The 23788-nt window shown below is 44.8% G+C and overlaps 1 protein-coding gene across 4 annotated transcripts in view; it reads left to right on the forward strand.

Annotated features, from left to right (window-relative positions):
• LLGL1 (LLGL scribble cell polarity complex component 1) overlaps nt 1-23788 on the forward strand; it is a 97000-nt gene that overhangs the window by 15316 nt on the left and 57896 nt on the right. For all 4 annotated transcript variants that reach the window (XM_072597079.1, XM_072597081.1, XM_072597082.1 and 1 more), the window contains exon 2: nt 1045-1142. In XM_072597079.1, coding sequence (XP_072453180.1) covers nt 1045-1142 — 98 coding nt within the window. The remainder of the gene's footprint in view (nt 1-1044; nt 1143-23788) is intronic.

Raw genomic sequence — 23788 nt, forward strand, 5'->3', positions numbered from 1 at the left:
CATAAAGCAAAGCCTGCAAACATAATAAATACTTAAATATCTATGATCAAAGCATGACTTGAATGAAGAGCTTCGAGAGGATAGCCCAACCCACCCCTTTGGGGAGAGGTTTTAAACTCTTTCCAATGTATTGATTGATTGGGCTGATTTTTTTTCTTTCTTTTCCTTTCCTTTTTTGGTCTTTAAAACATGCTTTTTGTTTGTATAGGATGACTCTTGGGAAAGGGAGGGATACTGGGGGAAAATATGGTGATATAAAAAATGAAAGATCAATAAAAACCCATTTTAAAAAATCTATGATCATAGCAGGACAATAGATTTAGAAATGAATGGGATCATGGAAGTGATCTCTCACTTTATAGGTGACTTGGCTAAGGTCGCTCTGGCAGATGTTGCAAGGAGCACTGCTCCTTGTATCCAGTGAGTGTTACAGAGGACGCTGGAATCACTAGAGATTGTCATGGTCCAGGAGGGTATTCTAGGCATGGCACTGGTTTGTGTAGGGTGTTTTTATATTTATATAGAATTTTATTTTTTTAGTTCAGTCTTGTTTTCATTTCTGGAATTCTCTATTTCCCATCTTCCCTACCCTTTGAGAAGGCAAGAAAAAACCTGTTTACATAGCATTTTAAGACTCTCCTTACAACAGTGCTATGAGGTAGGCAGTGGGAGTGTGTCTTCCCTTTTGCAGATGAGGAAATCAAGGCTTTAAAGAGTTATCTGAGATTATTTGACTAGTGAAGTGGCAAACCCAGAGTTTGAACTCAGGCCTGGGTGAATCCTGAGTCTGTTGTAATGCACTCCTTCTCCAATGCCAGACTGAGCTGTTTAGACTTGATCCTGTAGGTAATGGAAAGGCATGTGCGATTTTTATGTTTATCAGTTTGTATCTGTGTGTCTGTCTGGGCATGTGTCTGAACCAATCTGTATAACTATCTCTGTGTGTCTCTGCCCCTTGCCCTTTAATATTGGGGACCCCTTATGGGGGCCTGTAACTCGTTCCCTGAGTCTAGAATGTCACCAACTATTTCCTTTTCCCTCTAGACTGTGGAACATGGATTTCCCAACCAGCCCAGTTCTCTGGCTTACGATCCAAAGCTTCGCATCATGGCCATTGGTACAAAATCTGGAGCAGTCAAAATGTATCCTTTTCCCATCTCTGCCAATATCAAGGTGGCCCCAGAAGTCCCCAAGGGGCTGAGAGGTAAGGCTGACTCAGCATAATTTAGAGGCGGGTTCTTCCCCCTTATGCCCTAGGGACCAGAGGGTGGAAGCAAGGATGTGTGGGCCTATACCTCTGAATTTAAAATATCTCTCTGGCTGTGGTTTTTGGAAGAGTAGATGGGAGAAATAGTTGTTGGGTCTTGAATAGTGGGTAGGATTTGGATCCAGGGAAACATTTTTAACATTGGGAGTTAGCTCACAGATGGGAATGAGCATAGAGTATTTCGGGAGGTTTTGGGGTGGAGGGGGTCTGGGTATCATAAAGGGGTACTGTAAGAAATAAGGTCAATTAGACCTCTAAAGGGTCTTGAGTACCAAGCCTGGGAATTTGGACTTGATTTGGTAAAAGAAAAGAAACAATGAAAAGCTCTTGAACCTTCTTGGAAGGATGATGGGATGAAAATAGTCTTAGGAAGAGAGCTCTGGAAACATGTCAGATGGAGTGCCTCAAGCATGTATTGGTGATTAATAAATGCTTATTGAATGAATGGATGAGAAACCTGCATAGGCTGTGGAGGAAGGATTGAGGTTGTTATTATCCTAATTTTAGCCCGTCCTTGGCTTTTCCTTCACCAACTCAAGGGACATCCCTTCGTTTCTGATTTTGGAGTTCTTCACAATTCATAGGGTAGCAGTGAGCAGAGACCTCATCACCTCCTCATGGGCATCCTTATGTCTTTTCCCATCTGTCAGGGTCACCCAGTTGAGCACACAGCTATCCTGGACCAAAATTGGGTCCTTCTGCCTCAAAGCTAAGTGAGTCTTCCCCTACTACATTGTACCAGGTTGGAAAGATGAGACTAGATGGTGGGGTTATGGTCATGGACTTGGGAGACAAAGGTTAAGATTAAAGTAACAGGGATAAGATTATAAGGTTAGGTTTATTAGGGTTAGAATTCATAAGTATAGGGGTAGCCTTTGGAGGGGGAAGGGATGGAAGTTAAGGGAAAGGTCATGTTAGTGACTCTTGGCCTGAGGCTTGGAAGAGATAGGAATGCCAAGGCTTGGAATAAGGTTACCAATAGTCCTGAAAGGGATATAGGAAAGAGGGTTTTAAGTCAGATTTCCTGTCCTAGGCCTAGGTAGGCAAGGGAAAAGGCAAGAATTTCACCAGAGTATGCAGCTAGAACTTCTGCTATCTGTCATCTTTCTCTTTACCCACATTCCCCAGTCCCCCAGGGTGAATGGGCATTTGGCCCCTGGGGACTGACTTCCCCTCCCCTCCTCCACCCAGAAGCCTGCTAAGACCACCTGCTGTATGATTTAGAGTGTGGAATAGCAATGGCTCTCAGGCTGAACTTCCAGCCCCAGCTTTGTCCCCCATCTTCCTTCTTCTCAGGAACATTGGGTCTCTGTGTTGAAAGTCAGGCCTTGGACATCCCTTGGTCAGTCATTCTGGTCCCCAGTTTGTCAGGCAAGGAGGTCCTTATCTGTCAGGCCTCAGAGAGGCAGGCAGACCTCCCCTTCCTACCTCCCTTCCCCTGGCACCACTCCTGGCCCCTAGCCCTGCTGGGTGGGGGAGGGGTGGGCACAATCAGGGTTCCTGTATGGCTGTGGACAAAGCGGGCATTTTCCACTACACAGTGCACCCAGGGATGGCAGGGTCGGCCCTAGCCCAAGCAGCTGAAAGCTCCCCTCCTCCAGCTCGGGAGAGGCAGCCCTCACGTAGCGGAAGTTCAACTCCAATTTTGGAGCTGGACAACCTGGCTTCATATTCCAGGTCTGCCTGTGTAACTTTGGGCAAGTCTCTTAACTACTCTGGTCTCGGATCCCCCCTCTTCAAAATGAGGAGGTTAAATTAGATGATCTCAAGTCTCTTTCAGCTCTAAATCTCAGATCTTGTGAACAAAGAGGCAGCCTGGGAGTCTGAACTCTTGGCTTTCTTTGTGATTTTTGCAAATCTGCCCCTGACTTATATTCCTCTGACCATCCTGGGAAACCACTCTTAAGTGAGATTGAAAGTTACCTTCCCTAGCCCCCCCTACTTTCCAAGCTGACTCACTGACCCTCAGCTCCAAATGAGAGAATAGCCAGAAAGAGAAGCCCCAGTTATGGTAATGTTTAGGGGCCCCTGTCACAATTAAGAAGCCTTCATTGAACGGTTCTAGATAGTCATCCTTTCTTCTTTTGATTTGATTTGATTTGAGTAACAAGTATTTAATTGTCTCTCCCTCTCACCTCCTCTACTGGAACAAAAAATATAATTATATAAATGCAACATGTGTGCATACATGCATAAACCACTAAACACAGAAATCATACATGTCATTCCATTATCTGCAGGATCAAGTCTGAGCAGCTCAGCCTGGCACTAGAAGGGCATTGGGATACCAATGAAAGCACAGTGGGTTCCGCCTTGGCTCTGCCCCTTGTTAGTCGCATGACTTTGGGTGATTCATTTAACATCTCTAAATCTTGATTTGGTCTAGTAGGAGGAAGAAGCTACTGGCAGAAAATTGTCACAGGACAGTGTATGACATGCTGTGGGATTCCAGAGAGGAGGAAGAGGTTAGTGGGAGTAGACAGGAAAGGTTTCATGGACAGGGGTGGGCTCTGCTTTTCTTAAGCCACATGTCTTTGGAAGAGCAACTGGCCACCCTGCTGGTCACCAGTTGACACAAGGGATGGAGACACAAACAGGTGGTCCAGGGGTTAGACAGAGAAGAAACAAGAGACCTCTGTTCTCTCCTGAAAGTAACCAATTGTGTCTCTGCACTGTAGACCATTCATTCCATTCCACAAACATTTATGGAATGCCCACTGTATACAGGACTCAGTGCACAGTGGACACAGATTTCCTTATTTTCACAGAGGAGGAAATGATTATTCCCCAAAGCCACACAGCAAATTAGTGGTAGAGTGGAGACTTGGAACCCAAGTGCTCTCACTTCTAATCCAATGTTCTTTTGTCTGTTATTTTTGTAGAGACATGCCAGAGATTGATTATAGTGTGTGTAAGGGGGGGTATCTGTGGTTCTGCTCCCCCCCTCCAAATTGCTGTTATGTGTACTTTGGGGGGCTAGAGGGATTGAATGATTGGATATGTGTTGGGGATGGCAGGGGAGTCTGAGAATCTAGACTCCTGCTTCTTATTTGCCCACTGATATCCAGCCTGGTCTGGGTTGCCCAGATTGACTCGTCCGAATGCAGTAAGGTTTCTCTACCCTTACCCAATTTGGGGAACCAAATCTTTTCTAGTTGATCACCTAGTAGCTTCTCTCTTGTCATGGGCCCTGCTTCTGTCATTGTCTCCTGAGAATGAGTCACTTTGGAGCTTTCTCACGTCAGGGAAAACATTTTCCTTCCCCTTTCCAAGGCTGGGTGAGAGCAACTGGCTAAGCTCAGAGCTCAGTGAGTATGAGACCCTTGAGTCAGGCCTAGGATGGGGGAGACACCTTGCTATTGGATTGGAGATGTGTGTGAGATCAGTGATTCCAAGATCCAGCAGTTCATAAAACTTTGTAATTATTGAGTCCAGCAGTAGACTGTGGACCCCCAGAGAAGCTGCATGCCTGGCTTAAGGTCACCCAGGGATTAGTGATGCAGCTGAGTCTAGAACTCACATCTCCTCATGTTGTTGATAGAAGTTAAGTGACTTGCTTGAGCTCACGTAGCATGCTAATGGCAGAGGCAGACCTAGAGTCTGTGTCCTTAGGTCTACTAGATCCTGGGCTAAGGCTTCTGTCTGCCTCGTCCTCCTCCCACACCCTCCCCTCACCCCCATATACCACCAGCCGTAAAATCTCCCACCCTATTTCTGTAACAGCCTTTTTTCTTTTGATTTGATTTGATCAATTAACAAGTATTTAATTGTCTCTCCCTCTCACCTCCTCTACTGGGAGAAGAAAAACCCCTTGTAAATATTTGTAGTTAAGCAAAACAAATTCCCACATTGGCCGTGTCCAGAAATGTACGTCCCAATCTGGCATCTTGAGTATATCCCCTCTTTGTCAGGAGGTTATTTTCTACCCATTCTAAAAAAACCCAAACAGCTGACTAGTTCTTCCTGACGGCACGGTTTGCTGTTCTGAGAACTTTAGAGTTCAGAAATCTAGGCTTCCAGGGCAGCGGTCCAGAGAGGGAGTGGCGGAGCATTTTTTCCTTGTCTAACAACTTTTCCTCCTCAGGAACAATTTAGAGAGGTCTGGAGAAGCTGGGACCTAGGTGTGTGCCTGTGTTCAGTCTCAGTTTAAGCATTCAGTGAGATAAGACAAAAGTTACCTCTTTAGGGGGTCTACTCTAAAGCCTGAGACAGGGGAAGAGAGAGCTCCATATAGGATGGGGGTGGGGAAGGCATCTCACTTGACACAGCTGTGTTCTTGAGAAAGGCTAAGTGCTAATTGCATCTGTGTAAAGCAATCTTGCTTTAAAGTGGGGGTGGGGAGGAAATGGAACCTGCTGTTTAAAGGACTGCCCTAATCTGTAAGGAGTCTTCCCGTAAAGAATTAGCTCCTAATTTTCTTGTTTAAATCTGGATTTTCATATACTCAAAGTATAGTGTCCTGATGGGGTAGCTCTCAGGGTTTTTACCTTCCATTTCCCCATCCCCCTCCTCCCCAGGGCCTGTGGCGTGTTTGGCTCTAGATGGAGCTCTGGGCTGGGTCTCTAAAGCAACATCTGGATCTGGCCCAGATGAGGATCCTTTCTGTCTCCCTGGTCTAGGCCATTCTTACAACTGGGGAATCCTACCCATTGTCCCTGTGGCTCTCAATTTTGGGCTCATTAGCTGTCTATCTAACCAGGCCTGACCCTCCCTCCTGATTGACTCATCTGTTTCTGGGTAGGTCAGGCTGAGGTTGGAGGGCCTGCCTCAGAACAGGGCCCCAGAAGCAGAGTAGGTGAGGAGAAAGGTAATTACTGGGGAAGACAACCTGCTGATTCCCCATCTCCCCCCTCTCCATTTCCACAGGGGGTTAGAAGTGGATAAGAACTCTCTCTCTCTCCTAGCTTCGATTTATCCTCTTCCCATCCCCCTACTCTGTGATTGTCTTTAGTATCCTGGGAAACTCCTAACCTGGTTTCATTCACACATACTCAGGACTATAGGCCCACTTTGACCCATAATAGAAATCTCCTATCATGATCAAAGTCTCATTTTATATTTATATATGTATGTACACATATGGAACAGATTTAAATTTATAAGAATAAAAGCCATTTTGTTATATATATGCACACATACATATGTGTATATACATATATGTATATACACATATGGAACAGATTTAAATTTGTAAGAATAAGAGCTGTGTGTGTGTGGTTGTGGGCTATGAGCAGGCAGTCTTCAGGGGGAAGAAATCCAAGCCATGTGGGGGGGAAATGCTACAAATCAATGGAAATTAGAGAAATGCAAATTAAAGCAACCCGGAGATCCATGATCAATGAGGTTGACAAGGAAAATGACAAATGCTGGGCTGTTGGAAAGCAGGCAGCTTCATGCCCTGGGGGTCTAGGCTGTCGGAGCATCAGCCTCAGCACCTGTATCCAGGTGTTGCGGAGAGGAGGGTTTGGGGGGTGGGGAGAGACACAGAAGGTTGTCTTGCCCCTGTTGGTGCCAGGCACCGCTTTACCATTTTCTCTAGAGCTATCTCCTTTGTGGTCAGCTGGGACTCCTGAGCTAAAATGACTTCTGAGGATCTGGAAATGTTAGGGTAAGGGTCCAGGGAGTTTAGAAAATTGAAAGGCAAGGGTTAAGGAAGGGTTTGGAATAAAATAACCATAAGCCATGGCTGGCTTTTACGTAAATGTGTGCCTGAATCATAATATTGGAGCTGGAAGAGACTTTAGAGAGACTCCATCCCTTGCTTGATAGAGAGAAAATTGAAGCCCAGAAAGAAAGAATTTATCCACTTTTTAAGCTAGAATTAGAACCCAGGTCTCCTAACCATTCCTGGTCCACAACTCTGTTTCCATTATACCTCTAGGACCTAGAGCCTATGGACCCAGGGGTGGGGCCACATGTGACCCTCTAGGTCTTCAAGTGCAGCCCTTTGACTGAATCCAAACTTCATAGAACAACCCCGTCATAAAAGGATTTGTTCTGTGAAACTCAGACTCAGTCAAAAGGCCGCACCCAAGGACCTAGAAAACCACATGTGTGACCTTGAAGCTGTAGGTTCCCAGGTCATTGTTTAGGGGTGTCTCTAAAATTGCATTTTGCCATTTGGGACTGCAGTAGTGTGGCTAGAAGACCTTTCTCACCTCAGCCTTGAGCACTGGTGCCCGTCTCTCCCCCAAAGGTGAATTTGATGTGGCTCTGTATTATAGAAGGGGATATTTCCTTGGGATTCCTCACCCAGGGTAGGTTAGGGCAAGGAGACATACCTGGGCATCAACAGCCCCATTAATGAGAGGCTGCTCCTACTGCTAAGTGACCTGTGTCCTCAGAGCCTAGAAACCAGGCCAAGTGAAGGGCTGCCACTCCCTTCAAAGCCAGTCTAGAGTGCCTCCGTCCCTAAGGTAAGGGAGTTGGGGCCCTTGACCCACATAAGAAGCCGAGGGAGGAGCAGTGCATGTATTCTTAATTATTACCCACTTTGTCTGCCCCCTGTGGATTGGGACTCTCCAGTTGCTCCCTTTTCCTCTGCCCCAGATCAGCCCATCATTCTGGCTTCTTTGGGGGTCAAGGAAGGAATTTATATATAGCAGTGCTGAGGAGTCTGCACCTCGATAGTACCTTCTGCTGCTGTCTATGGAAGGGCTCATGCTGGTTTCAGAGAGGATGGTTCTGGAGCCACACATAAGGACTTTGGCACCGTCCGTACCCTTGTGTCTTTCCTTCTGTTTGCCAGGATGATCCAGAGTAGGGGAGGAGGAATGGTTATGATGGTATTTTATGACCTAGGATTTACACTGTACTCTACCTCCAGGAACCCTGCAAATACACTGTCTCCCTCCTCCCCATTTTACAAACGAGGAAACTGAGCCTCAGAGTATTTAAGTCCCTTGCCCATGATGTCACAGCGCTCTAATGTGAGAGCTGGGACTATCTCACAGGGTTGTTTAAGGATCGAATGAGATCATATAAAATGCTTTGCAAAAGGACTAAATAAATGGCAGCTATTTTTTTTATTAAAGTCTTTCTCAAACCTTTAAGCATGATATGCATGTTAGCTATTACTATTATCATCATGGCCACGACTGTTACTCTGTGTTGCCTTGGCCAGGGGGTAAATAGAGCCACTCTCATTTTGCAGATGGAACTACTAAGGCCCAAAGTGACTTAGGCAAAGCCACGTTGGTGGCTAGGACTGGAGATAACATGAATGTCTTCTGAGACCTTCAAGAGGGTCCTCCATCTTAAATCTGATCTTGTCTCCTTGTTCTCAGTTCCAATCCCTGAGCTGCTTGGATTTTACCAGCTGCTAGCTATTCACATTGCCATTGGACATAGGGGCCCCTAGATGGGATGTCAGAGACAGCCGGAGCATACGTATGTGACCTCAGATGCTAGTCTAAGCTTTGCCCAGGCAACCGAAGACTTGGCTAGTGGGATGAGAGCTCCCTTTCAGTAAATGGCATGGGTTGGCTTCTGCCTGGGGTTGCTGTGAAACTAGGGATGGATTCTGGAAAACACACAGCTCTAGGAAGAGAATCTTGCCCCAAGCATATTTAAGCAGAAGGTAGTGATTTTTAAAATGAAATACCAGCCCTTTAAAGGACTTATCCACGTTTAATATTAGAGTTCATCTAATCCAGTATTTTCATTTTGTAGATAAGGGGTAGGGGGAAAGGGAGAGAGAGAGAGGGAGAGAGAGAGACACAGAGAGACAGAGATACAGAGAGACATAGAGAGAGAGAGAGATAGTGAAAGAGAGACAGACATAGAGAGAGACAGAGATAGCAAGAGAGACACAGAGAGACAGAGATAGAGATAGCGAGAGAGACACACAGAGAGATAGAGAGACAGAGAGAGAGGTGTGTGCGCACACACACACATACACACACACAGAATGAATACAAAACCTAGACAAGTCCATTTCACCCTCAGTCTAAAGACTTTTGCATTATCCTACCCAAGTAGGGATGTGTTTGGTGTGATGGGTCCCCCTGCACCAAAGGCTCTGGTCTTGGGTTACAGGAGGACAGATTGAATCTCTGACTCTGTGACTCTTGTGATCCCCCAACCCCTTCCCTTCTCATTCTTGTTTTCATGTGGCTTCCTGTGTCTTTTTCTATAGCTTCAATTTCCAGGGCACAAGCCCTGGTGCGAAGATGAGGGAAAAAATGATCCCATTTTCTTGGGGAGGAGATGGAGGAGAAAGGGCTGACTTTGTAGGGATGGGCCATAGCCAGCCTCAGAGAGCTCATCCTGTAGTAACTCACCTTTAATCCTTATTCCTTCCTTCAGAAACCTTCACCTGGATCCTTCTTGCATATGGGATAAATTTGAAACTCCTCAGCCTGGCATTGAAAGCTGTCTATAGTTTTGTCACCAGGTTCCCTTTCCAGCTGTAGAGAGACCCTATCAGTCACCTCGCATCAGTAATAGCATGAGCTGTTCTGTGCCAGGCACTGTGTTGGACCCCAGAGGAACAAACACAAATAGGAAAATCTAAAGAAAGAGGTGTGTGTGTGTGTGTGTGTGTGTGTGTGCGCACACACAGAGGTTTGTAAAAACTAATAGCTAATGTAATGGTAGCTGATGTTTATAGTGTTAACAGAATGCTTTACATAATATTATTTCACTTAAGCAAAATAGATACAAGATGATGTGGTTGGGGGTGGGGCTGGGGAAGGTGTCAGCAGGTGTCTGGGATCCAGAAAGCCTTCATCCGAAAGGTGGCGCCTGAGCTGAGGGGTGCGTGTGATGGAAACAGAGTATTCGCTTTCTCTTTCGTTGTTGTTTTGGTTTGGTTTTTTTCCCATCGATTCTAATTCCTTTTTTACAACATGACTAATGTGAAAATATGTTTGATATGAACGTATAGATAGAATCTGCATTTAGTTACACACCATCTTGGGGAGGGGAAGAAAATGTAAAACTCAAAATCTTATGGAAGTGAACGTTGAAAACTAAAAATTAATTAATTTTTTTTTTAAAAGAGAGAGGCTGCATGCTAGGCATGGAAAATGACCCATGCAGAGACACCAAGATGAGAGAGGGAGTTTCCTCCATAAGGAACCTTAAAAGGCCAGTTTGGTTGGAGCAGTGTGCATGAAGGGAAGTAATATGGCATAAGGGTGGAAATGTGGAAGTAGGGGCCAGGTTGTGAAACAGGGGAGTTTAGGTTTGACCCTAGACTAATTAGCACTGGAATAAAACTTAGAGGTCCTTTAGTTTAAACCCTTCCCCCCTATTTCCTATGTAGAGAATGAAGCCTTTATCTGCTGATGCTGAGGCAGCTTCTCCTGAAGGATCATTCAGGCTCAGTGTCTGTCATACCTCTGCCCTCTTGTTTTGCCCTAGCTCCTCCTTGTACCCCCTTGGCATCCTACAAAACAGACTGCAGGTATTTTGTAGTTAAACTAAGTTAGATGCGTCAATCACACAGCACTCCATGACAGAGACCAAGGAATGACCTCCATCTTGTAATTGGCATGGCCACCTCTTTGCTGGGGAAAAACTGGGACATGGGATAGGAATGAGCCCAGGTCAGGGTTATACAGCAATCAATCCAGTCAGTGTGCCCAGCCCTGTGCTCTGTGTGGAGGGGATGAGAGGAAGAGATGGCCCTTACCCTGGAGGTGCTCACAGGTCTAACCAAGGAGATAAGTCTGGAAAACATTAGAGAATAGGCCTGGACACATAACCCTGAGCAACATGAAGGATAGGAAGATTCTTAAATGCATTAAGTGGCCATTTCAAAACTCCCAGATCAACCCTGCCACCACCCTCAGACAATCACTGAAGGGCCACTGTCCAGTGTTTTCTACCACCTGTTGCCCAGGATTCAGGTTTCAGGTGCTATGTTTCTGGTGGATGGGAGTAAGGATGGCCTGTACGTGACATCTTCCTGTGAGAAGAGAGAAAAATAGATCTTAGAGCTAGAAGGAACCTTAAGACACCATCTGTTGCTGGATGTGGGGATGCATCCTATAACCTTGCCTCTGGGAAGGCTGAGTTGGCTGGATTACTTGAGCTTAGAAGTTCTGAGCCTCTGTAGGACTGGAGATGATGGAGAGGTCACCCTCTAAGTCTTAAACCAAGATGGTGAGACCTAGAGAGAAGAAAGGGGCCAACTGGCCCAGGTTAGAAATGGAGCAGGTCAAAACTTCACAGAACTATTCCCCACTTGAGGACCTAGAGGGCTACATGTAGCCTGGAGGTTGAAGGTTCCCCAACTCCTACTCTACACCTTTCCCTAGGATCTTTATGAAATGTAAGATATGAGGAAAGCCATTCTAACACTAGTGTTTGCCTTCCTCATAGCATTCCATAGGATCATAGATTTAGAACTCGAAGGAGCTTCAGTGGCCTGGTATCAGGCCCAACACTTTCATTTTACAGATGAGGAAACAGAGGCACAGAGTACTGAAGAGAAGCTGGAGATAGGCTTCCTGCCTGAGGGACTTGTGATCTCACTGCTTAGATAAAGCTGGTATCTGTGGAGTAGTTTAATAACACCAGGCAGTATGGGCTACGTCCTTCATGAGTGATCATGGATACAGACTGAATATCACTGCAGTTAGCTAGAAAATGAGTGTGGATTCTGGGTCTGCTGCTGCAAAATCTGCCTGACCTGGAAACTCCACTTTGTTGTTCAGTCATTTCAGTCCTGTGTGACTCTCCTGTGACCCCTTTTGGGGTTTTCTTGGCGAAGATACTGGAGTGGTTTGCTATTTCCTTCTCCAGCTCACTTGACAGATGAGGAAACTGAGGCAAATAGGCTCAAGTGGCTTGCCCACGATCACATATCTAGTGATTTGCCATTTCTTTCTCCAGCTCATTTGACAGATGAGGAACTGAGGCAGAGAGGGTTAAATGACTTGCCCAGGGCCACAGAGCTGGGAAGTGTTTCAGGCCAGATTTGAACTTGGGAAGATGAGTCTTCCTGATTCCAGGTCCCCTTTGCTATCCACTTAGCCACCTAGCTGCCCCAACTCTACTTCATTTAATGCAATTAACTGCTGCCTGCCTCAATTTCCTCATCTGTAAAAATAATAATAGCACTGAGTTCTCATTGTTTGAGAGGATAAAATGAGATTTGTAAGGTACTTTGCAGATCTGAAAGCACTATATAAATGCTAGCTAATATTATCCTCATGATCTGTATTAGGCAGATAAAATTATTTAATATTTGTAAAATGCTTTGTAAACCATGAGGAGCTATAAAAATGATTGCTCTTGATATAAATACAAGAGGGCAACTAGGTGGCACAGTGGATAGAGCACTGACTCTGGAATCAGGAGGACCTGAGTTCAAATCTGGCCTCACACACTGTGTGACCCTGGGCAAGTCCCTTAACCCCAGTTGCCTCCAAAACAGAAAATATTTTTTAAAAAATATATAAATGCAAGAGGAGGTCAAAGCAGGGTAGGGATGGTCAGGGAAGGCTTTCCACGTGAGAGAGGTAACTCCTTGGCCCTTGAAGCTTGCCTTTCAGTAGCTGCCCTGGGGCTTGGGGCCTACCCAAGGCCAAGAGCTTCAGGAGGGAAATTCCGAGGCTCCCAAAAGGGGATAGAAGGGGGAGAAGTTTTGGGTAGCTGGTGTGGTCTTTTTTCCTCTTCCCTTTCCTGCCCCACCCCCAGCCTCTCTTCTCGCCATCCTATTCCCCCTGGTGCTGGAGAAGACAGGGTCTGGAAATGAATCTTCTATTATCTCTGAGCCTTCAGATCAGGTCTTTGATGAGGCCTACCCTAGGGCCCTCTATCTGGGGCATGCTCAGTAATCACCCCTTCTTTTCTGCTGCCCAAATGACCTTGTCAAATCCCTTCTTTCTGGACCTCAGTTTACTCTTTTGTACAATGAGAGCATAGGATTAGATGTTCATTAGGGGTAAGGAATAGACATGAAAGTTTATTGGTGTAGAGAACCCCCAAGAAAAGGAGACTTCCTCTACCCACACAGGCTGGCACCTTCTCTTCACCCATGTAGTCTGAGACAGTTGCCCAGGGAGGAGGTATCCATCTCAGCCAGGTCTCAGGCACATTAAAGTGTAATTGGGGAAATATTTAACAAAATTAATAAAACAAAACAAAACATAGCATCGTTGTTCAGTCGTGTCTGACTCTTCATGACCCCTTTTTGGGGTTTTCTTGACAAAGATACTGGAGTGGTTTGCCATTTCCTTCTCTAGCTCATTTTACAGATGAGAAAACTGAGGCAAACAGAGGTTGAGGGACTTGCCCAGGGTTTCATAGTGAGTGTCTGAGATGGGATTTAAACTCAGGTATTTCTGTCTCTAGGCCCATCTCCTGAGCCACCTAGCTGCATCTAACACATGGTTAATTTTTGGTTTTCGAAGTCAATATGGGAGGCAGCTAGATGGTTTAGTAGATAGGAGGACTGGCCCTGGAGTCAGGAAGATCTGAGCTCAAATCCAGACTCAGATACTCACTAGCAACGTGACCCTGGGCAAGTCACTTAACCTTTGTTTGCCTTAATCCACTGGAGATTATCCACTTTGCCAAGAAAACCCCATGAACAGTATTGGCATGCTATGATCCACATGATCACAAAGAAACCCAACTGAACTGCTGAACAGCAAAAGAGTCGATATGGGGCTGCAGGGATCTGTTTCTATTTGAGTTTGATGCCTCTGGCCTAGACCGCTGAGAGCTTAAAAGTGACTTACTTCCTTAGGACCAGGATGTATCAGAGGCAACATTTGAACTAGGTCTTCCTGATACAAGGCCAGCTTTCTATATCACAAAGCCTTTCTAAATGATCTAATGGTACTGATAGTACTACTGTTGAGAACCATGAAGTCTGATTTTGATTCCTGTGTGTTAAATTTCCTGAAAGCTAGAGGATCTTGTCTTATTGTGTAAAGGATAACTCTTCCTACCTACCTCCACCTCCATATTGCTAAACACATGGCTGGGCACATGGGTTCTTGATCTGATCTGTGCAATAAGTGACTATAGCTTGGCTTAAGGGGGTGTGGAGTCCTAATAAAATCTCTGGGCTATTGGACCTGAGCCCTGGCCTGGATGCCAGGCAATAGGAGTGCCAGCTGCAGCTGTATCGCCTTGCAAGTCACACATTCTCTCTAGACCTTGGTCTCTCACTCTTTCAAATAGAGATAATAAATGGCCTGAATGAAGATACGTGCCTTGAGATAAGTCTGAGGTCTTCAAAGAGAAGCTAGAGTAACCAGTGGGCTATTTTTGTTATTATAATAATTATCTTAATAATCACTGTGGAATGACACTCATCTCCGGAATACCTGTCTCCTTCCCCCTTCCATCTTAGAGCTGGTGATCCTGGTGACACCCAGGTCATAACTCCAGGTTCCAAATACACTCTGGCCAAGTGGAAAGAACTATTTACTGGTCAAACCAACAGGCATTTTTTTAAGCCCTAGCTATGTGCCATGAACTGTGCTAAGTGACTGAGAAAGAAATGCTAGCAGAAAGAAAGACAGCCCCTGAACTCATGGAGCTTATATTGTAATGAGAAAAGAGGGTATATAAAAGGAGATTGAAAACCTGTTGAGGGAGAAAGGGTGGGAAGAAGGTACTCCTGAGGGAGCGTGTGGCTGGTTTATCCTTTGGTCCTGAGGAGAACCATGACATCAGGGAGATGATGATGTGACTAGAAATTGACTTTGATTTAAGTGAGGGAGGGCTGTCACCAGCCTCACTTTCTCCTCCAGAGCCACCTGGGTCCAGTGACCAGATATGGATGATGACACCTGGAGATGGCCCGGGATGCAGTGTGAGACCTTGGCCCTTTCAAGCTGAAAGCTGCCTGGTTAACTTGGGGTTTACTGGCTAAATTTGTTTCTCAAAGACCAAGCCTTCAACCCAATTCACTCCGCATGTCATGGATTGGACCACAACAGGTCCCTTGCCCAACCACTTCATGCCTGTTTTTTGGGCCCCTCTGGCTCAGAAAGAATGTAAACAGTAATGGCCAGCACCCCTGAGGGTCTTCCTCTCCTAGTCTTATTTATTTTTTTTTAATTAAAGGGGCCATCCTTTGACTCACTTCTTAAAGAGGCCTATTCCCTGGATGGGCATTACCTCACTCCTGAGAGGGCATAAATAGTAGGAAAAGTCCAGAGTCAGAAGGAGAGCCTGGGGGAGGACTGAAGACATGACTGGCTTGGACACTCTCCGTAAAATGGGGATTCTGCAAGAAATCAGAAATCAAAGGAAAGGGCTGAAGAGTAGGAATGTACTTCCAGTGTGAGAAGTCCAGAGGTAGAGTGCATTTCCAGGGAGTAGAGGCTCCTATGGCTTGGAAGAGGAAGTCTTTAATCAGGAGCGTAGCCTAGAGAGGAATGAAGGGGTGGGAGGCTGGTGACTTGAGTTCTCTACTTAGTGTGAGACCTTGGACGAGTCACTTTTATCCTTTAAATGAAGAGGTTTGTTGGTTATCTCTAAGTAGCTTATTCTGGAGTTGGTGCAATAATCTGCATTCCTTCCAGTTTAATTACTTAACCCAAACTGATTTTGTGTCACCCTTTCTTTGTTGTGGGGAGGAGAAGGGGTGTGAGAGGTGAAGAATGCGGTCATTGGTGGTAGGCTGGGGGAGCAGTGTAAGAATCTGACCTGGGCTGCTGGATGACCACATGGATTCCTGGGATGGGCTGTTTCCTGTAGCTTCACAGGAGTGAGTCTCTTGGGCCTTCTGAGAAGCTGGGTGGGTTTAGTCTAGTGATAATTGTAATAGGGAAGGCTGTTCGAGCCATGCTGTAGGCCTTGAACAGATGCTTGGACTGGTCATCTGTGTTGTTTGTAGAAGGAAATCTACCCTAGCCTCAAAGAAGCCCCACCCTTCAGCGTGATTTGGCCTCTATAATCATGATGCATTCAATATGACCTCTAAGTTGGACTTAGGACGAGTGTTGCCTTCAACTTGGATGGACTCCCTCCCCTTAGTCCTTCTGGTCTTGGCAGCGCAGGACAGTGAAAAGAGGGCTGGAATATAAGTTAGAGAACCAGGGTTTGAATCCTAACTGTGATTTCCTATTTGTGTGACCCTGGGCAAATCACTTAACATCACTGTCTCTATTTCTGAATCTTTAAAATAAGGGAGTTGTACTAGGTGATGTCTAAGATCCTTTGCAGCTTTCAATCTATGCTGATCAATATTCCATGATTCCCCCTGGGAAAAGATCTGAGAAACTTTAACTGAATGTTGATTTTGGGATTCCAACCCTTGGCTGAGAGATTCCAGTAGCTATCCTTAGCTTGATGGGAAGCCCTGTTTCCTTAGCTTGGGGAATTACCAGTTTACTCTCCCTAGAAAGTTGTTTGAGATGATTGGGCTCTGTAAAAACTTCTTAACTAATCAGTACTCACAACTTAAGTAGTTGTAAGAACTAGCTTTTCCAATTCAGTGCAGTGAACATGGAGTTTAGCTGAGATTGGTAGAGATGAGTTCCCTGGAACTCTAAGGATGTTATTGAGTCATTTTTGGTTGTCTAACTCTTTGTGACCCCATTTGGGGTTTTCTGGGCAAAGATACCGGAGTGGTTTGCCATTTTCTTCTCTAGCTCATTTTACAGATGAGGAAACTGGGGCAAACAGGGTTAAGTGACTTGCCCAGCTAGTAAGTGTCTAAGGCTGGATTTGAACTTAGGAAGATGATTTTTCCTGATTCCAGTCCCGATACTTCATCCACTTCAGCTCCTCTCATGACATTGGGGAAACAGAATTTTTGATACCATTTGGGTTAAATGACCAACTTTAACTCAACAATTTGGCATGTCTGATGTGTCTTCTGTGCCATGCTCTGGGGCAAAGAGTGAGACACAGCTCTCAAGGAGTTAGCACCCCAACCTCCTGGGGAGACAGATTGCACATGTGTGACATGTGTGAAAGAGTTACCAAACTGAAGTGTATGATTAATTGTTGGTTGTGTGTTTCAGACTATAAGTGCTATCCAAGTTCCAGGGAGACAGAGGATTTATATGGCTTTGGGGAAATCTAGGAAGGCTTTCTGGAGGAGATCAGGAAGACTGAAGAGTTTAAATACTTAGCCCTCTAGGAGGGGATGGAGAAGGAAAAAGGGCAAATACATGGAGGTAGGATTGTATGTGATGTATTTGGGGAGCAGAGATGAGTCTGGTGTGTTGGGGAAGATGCTGCCAGAACTATGATGAAATCTCTAGCCTGCTATCTTAAGAATACATGTGAGATGAACTTGGGGTTTGGTCCTCAGCTTTGGGGATCTTTGGCCAGCTTTGGGTCTGGGTTCTTGAGAGTCATTAAGAGCCAAGGTAGCACCTGTTACGCTTTGGAAATGGTCGTCAGACTCAGCTGGACTGGGAGACTGATGGTGGTGAATACAAGAGAGATAGTGGCTTTACAGATGAGCTTGCTTTCATTGTGCAGTGAAGTCACTATGGCGTTGCATGTAAATTAAGTCCTCTTTCAATTCAAATGACTCCCACAGGGAATCATTTTGTAAGGTGAAGAAGCAGTCCTTAATTTATTCCCTGTGTCAAACAGGATTTTTACATGCTGGGTATGAGGCCTTTGAGGAAATCTGTGCCTGGCAGGAAAGGTAGTAACTGGGCTTCTGGCTCCTGTTAGTCTTGGGTTGTTCCAGCTAGAGAGGACTAGACTCTCAGAATTGGCAAGGTCCTTCCTTAAAGATGTTTTAAGAGAGGGAAGAATGCTGGTTTTGGAGTCAGAGAATCTGGATGTGAATGCTATCTCTGGTACTTCCTACCTGCCTAGTAGGATAGTGGTATTTGTAATATAGAAATAAAGCTGAGTTATAAGCGCCATTTGGGGCTCCTTAGAGATGGGTGCTCTATTTAGTGAGTTGGATCCGAGGAAGAAATCTACTTTGCCCTCAAGGGAGCCCCACCCTTCAGGATAATTTAGAGTCTATCGATTCCACGGAAATAATTTGAATAGAGAAGATGGTAGGATCAGATGCTGGGCCTGGAGTGAGACCTGCAAGTTCAAATCTAGCCTCAGACACTGTCTTGACTTTGTGACCCTGGGCAAGTCACTTAACCATCTGCCTCCTTTTCTTCAGCTGTGAAATGGGGATAACAGTAGAACCTTCCTCACAGGATTATGAAGTAGAACCAAATAAGATATCTGTAAAGCACTTAGCACAATGCTTGGCATATGGTGGGCAATTAATAAATCTTGTTTCCTTTCCTTGTTCCTATTCCCCCACCCCACTTCTTTGGAGTCACCACTGCAGTTTCTGGTCAAGATTGGCATCTTTACAACCCAGGAAGGACCCACAGTGAATAGGAGGAAACAGCTTCATTCCTTCTTATCTTCTCTGCCCCTGAGGATGGGAGAGGGTATTGATCCCCCACAGCCTTTCCTCATACTCTAGCTACGGGGTGGGGAGAAGGTGTCTGTGACGCTGGAAACACAAAAACAAAAACAAACTAACTTCTAACTGAAAGTTAGCATTTCCTTAATAGCCTTATTCTGAGAAGGGGTCCATAGGCTTTAGCAGACTTGTAAGGAGTCTATGACGCACAAAGAAAAGGTTAAGAAGTCTCAGCCTCTCCTCCAGCCAGATCTTGCCTTTCTCTGTCCCAGCCAAGATGTTAGACTGCATTCCCAGTGGGTGAGAAAGGCAGAAGTGGTTCAGCCAGCTGCCTAGAACTGAGCCCTATCGCAAAAATTCTTCCCTTGGGGTTTCTTAAGAACCCTGGATCCATTGCAGGGAAAATCCAGCAAGCAGCTTTAGAGTCCTATCTCCTGCATTTTCAGTAAGGAGAGGAAGCTGTGGTTTCTCCCTTTTTCCCTGACTCTAAGGATTCTGTCAGTCACTCAACAGATCAGTCAGTGCTGAATGCCTCCTGTGTGCCTAGCCCTGTGTGAGCCCTTTGAGGGAGTCAACAGGAGGAGGAGGAGATGGAGACAAATAGAGCAGCAAGACTGATCCACAGAGAGCTCCATGACACAGGATATGACTAAGTGCTAATGCGTGTGGCATGGAAAATGAGAGCTGTGGGGATTCTGAATAAGAGAGGGATCGTGATGAGAGAGAGAGGCTCCTGAGTCCTGGTAGGGTCTGAGTTGGACCTTGAAGAATGGGAATGATTGGTATAATGGGTGGGGAGTGGAGGATATTCCAATCTTGTGTTCAAAAGTATGGAAGCTAGAAGAGGCAAGAATGTGTCCATGGGTATGTATGGAAGGAAGAGACTGGAACCCTGGCTTGCTCAAGGAGTTGTGAGGACAAAACGTGTATACAGAAAGCTTTAGAAAGAATTACCAAGTTCAGAGAAGGGTGAGATCGATGGATCGGGACAGTGCTTTTGCAGAAGAACAGAAAAGTGATTCTGAGGCATTTGAGTTATATTCATTGCCCTTCCCCCCCCTCCCCCTCCAGCTGGGTGGTGCAGAAGATAGAATGCTAGACGTGGAGTCAGGACAACCTGAAATCAAATGTGGCCTCAGATACTTCCTAGCTGTGTGACCCTGGGTCCATCATTAATATCAGTGCCTGGCTGCCTGCCTGCCTCAGTTTCTTTCAGAAAAGATGATAATAATAATAGCACCTACAGTTGTTGTGAGACTTAAATGAGGTAGTATTTGTAAGGCACTTAGCACAGTGCCCAGAACATAGTAGGCGCTTAATAAATGTTTGTTCTCTCCCTCTGCAACTCCCTCTCTCAGAGGATAAATAACTGCTTTCTCCTCTTGCGTGGACACAAATCACTTACCCTCTTTGTGCCTCCGTTTTCTTATCTGTAAAATGGGGATAATAATAGCACCTACATCCCCGGGGTTGTTGTGAGGGTCTAATGAGTGAATACATGTAAAGTGTTTTTGCAAACTCTAAAGAGTGACATAAATGCTAGTTATTTATCATTATTATCCTTACTGTTATACTTGCCCACGGTTATACTGGCAGTCACTGAGATGATGTGGACATAGCCTCTTGCAGTCTTTAATGTGTAAGTGCTGCTTACTGCTGTTGCTGTGTTACGCAGAACAAGTTTTCTCCCTCTCCCCTTCAGGTTTTTGAAGATCATGCTCCTGTTCCTTCCCAGGGCTTTGTCTTCTAGGTCCCCTCAGCATCCTGGACCCTCCCTTGTCTCTCAGGGACTCTCTTAAAACCTGGTGTCCATCGGGACAAATGTCTAGAAGTTACAGGGAAACAGCACAGGAGTTAGAGCTGAATTTGAAGCATCTGTTTCCTCCCTCTAGTTACAGGAACCTGGTAACTCACATGTGTGGTCCAAGTGGAGGAGAACAGAGCAGGGCGATCTCTTTCCTCTCTGTGGTCTGGGCACTGTGCAGATTCATGCAGCCTCAAATTGTTGGAATGGTCAGGGGCTGGGGGATGGGGAGAATTTGGTGGGAGGGGGAGGAGGATGTTCTCTTCCACTTCTACTGACTGACCTCACTGACAGAAGCTTTTCCTGGATCAGGGATGGGGAGGAGAGAGAAAGAGGGAGAGTTTTTTAGCTGAAGAGGATGTGGATGGCAGGATTTGTACCTGGGCTCCTCTCTATTCAGTATTTGTCACACCCCTAAAGATTCAGGCAGGTTCTGGCACTTGGGTTTTTGCTCCTAGGCTCAAGGAGCATTCCCTTTCTCACTACCAGTGGGACTGATCAAGGACATAACACTTCCTTTCTCTGAATTGCCCTTAAGTGAACCCAGGCTATTCTTTGCCAGCCTCTAAAAAGACCAAGGGCATCTGATCATTGTTGGGGCAACTTGGCAGAAGCAGATAGCTAGTGGATGCCTGGATGGAAGAGTTATCCTGTGATATCTTATGATTGACAGAAACTTACAGATCCAGTGGTTCTTAAACTACTTAGTTTCAGGACCCTTTGACACTCTTAAAAATTATTGAGGAACCGTCGCCTCTGCCCCTTGCAAAGACATTTTGTTTATGTGGGTTATTATCTATTAGTATGTTCAATGATTCAGTCATGTCTGACTTTTCATGACTCTGTGGACCATACTGTCCATGGGGTTTTCTCGGCAAAGATGCTGGAGTGGTTTGCCATTTCCTTCTCCACTATCAAGATTTACTGTATTAGAAATTGAAACATCTTATTGTTATGAAGATAGTTTCAACCTCATGGACCCCCTGAAAAGGATCCTCAGACCACACTTGGACTCTAGTCTAACTGCTTTAGATGCTTTAGTCCGTTTTATAGAGGAGAAAACTGAGAGGGGAAATGATTTGCCCAAGGTCACACAGTGAGTGAATGGTAGAAGATTAAAACTCAGGTTTCTTTTTACTCTGCCATACTACTTTGGGCCAATCACTTAATGAGTTCTTGGGCCCTCGTTTCCTCAGCTATAACAATAATCTCCCACATGTGTTTAGCTCTGTTCAATTTTCTTTTTTTTTAATTAATTTATTTTTCATTTTCAACATTCAGTTCCACAAGCTTTTGAGTTTTAATTTTTCTCTGCCTCCTTCCTCTTCCCCTCCCCACGATGGCATGCAATCTGATATAGACTCTGCACCTACATTTATATTAAACATATTTTCACATTAGTCATGTTGTACAGAAGAATTAGAACCAAAGAGAGAAGGAACAAAACAGAAAAAGAGAGAGCAAAGAGTCTGTCTTCAGACTCCATAGTTCTTTCTCTGGATGTGGGTAGCATCTTCCATCATGGGCCCTTTAGAGTTGTCTTAGACCCTTGCGTTGCTGAGAAGAGCCGAGTCTAACAAGGCTGGTCATTTCACAGTGTGGCTGTTACTGTTGCAATGTTCTCCTGCTTCAGCTCACCTCACTCAACGTTAGTTAATATACATCTTTCCAGGTTTTTCTGAAGTCCACCTATTATCATTTCTTTAGCACAATAGTATTCCATTATATTCATATACCACAACTTGTTCAGCCACTCCCCACCAACTTCCAGTTCTTTGCCACCACAAAAAGAGCTGCTATGAATATTTTTGTACACATGTGTCCTTTTCCCATTTTTATGATCTCTTGGGATATAGACCTAGAAGTGGTATTGCTGGGTCAAAGGGTGGGCACATTTTTATAGTTCTTTGGGCATAGTTCCAAATTGCTCTCCAGAATGGCTGGATCAGTTCTCAACTCTACCAACAATGCATTAGTGTTCCAATTTTCCCACATCTTCTCCAGCATCTATAATCTTCCTGTTTTATCATGTTAGCCAATCTGATAGATGTGGTATGGTACCTAAGAGTTGTTTTGATTTGCATTTCTCTAATCAATAGTAATTTAAAGCATTTTTATATGACTATAGATAGCTTTAATTTCTTCCTCTGAAAATTGCCTATTCGTATTTTTTGATCATTTATCAATAGAGAATGACTTGTATCCTTATAAATTTGACTCAGTTCTCTATATGTTTTAGAAATGAGACCTTTAAATGAGGCCTAGTTGTAAAAACTCTTTCTCAGTTTTCTGCTTCTTTCCTAATCACGATTGCATTGGCTTTGTTTGTACAAAAACTTTTCAATTTAATGTAATCAAAATTATCCATTTTGCATTTCATAATGTTCTCTGTCTCTTGTTTGATCATAAATTCTTCCATTCTCCATAAATCTGACAGGTAAACTATTCCTTGCTCTACTAGTTTGCTCATAGTATCAGCTTTTATATCTAAATCCCCCCTAAATAACCCATTTTGACTTTATTTAGGTATATAGTCTCTTCAGTTTTCAAAGCACTTTCACATTTGTCATCTCATTGGATTGTCACAAATAGTTCTGCCTGAGAGACAGGACAGAGATTAATATACCCATTTTACAGATCAGCAGGATGAGACCCAGAGAAGTAAAGGTCACACATTGAGTTTGTGACCCACCTAGCACTTGTGTTTAGGCATTCTGACTCCCACTCTGAACCACAGTTCCTTATATGGTGGGAATCCTGGCAATGACAAAGTCTAAAAAAGTCACAACACACATTGCTTGTCATTGATGAGATGGCAAGATGGAGGGCCACATATTAGGTGTGTCTGGTGACTGCCAGGGCTGAAAGTCTGTAATACCCCTTTGTTCACATGGGCACTTCCAGTCTGGCAAACCCGATAGCCAACTTTGAATTTAATTTATTCTTTCTTTTCTGTAAGACAATAGGACATCCCTGGTAATTTAGTTGTCTTTCCTAATTAAGGGTGGTATTAAAATAATCTCTCGTTACTCCGGAGGTTTCCATTGGAGCCTCTGTACTAGTTTCCTGGCGATCCCTATAGACTCCCTCTGACATAAGAGATTTTGAAGTGGGTGGTGGAATCTTTTTCTGAGGCTTGGGCCATGAGATTCTGAGTATTCTCTGGCTCTCTAGACTGTCAGAAGGGTGTCAGAGGGGGAGAAGTAAGTGGAAAACGGGATACAGGATATCTTCTAGCTGATTCTGGATACTAATTTGGATCTGTGGGCCTGGTTCTCAAGTAGAATGCAGCTGAGGAAGGGTGAGAAGAGATGGGTTTCTCATGCCTAATTTGCAAATCTGAATCCCAGTGCCCTATTTCTGTTTTGTGCCCACTGCCCCATTGTAATTTTCTCTTGAG

The sequence above is a fragment of the Notamacropus eugenii genome, chromosome 3, assembly GCF_028372415.1.
Source record: "Notamacropus eugenii isolate mMacEug1 chromosome 3, mMacEug1.pri_v2, whole genome shotgun sequence".
Classification (NCBI taxonomy): domain Eukaryota; kingdom Metazoa; phylum Chordata; class Mammalia; order Diprotodontia; family Macropodidae; genus Notamacropus; species Notamacropus eugenii.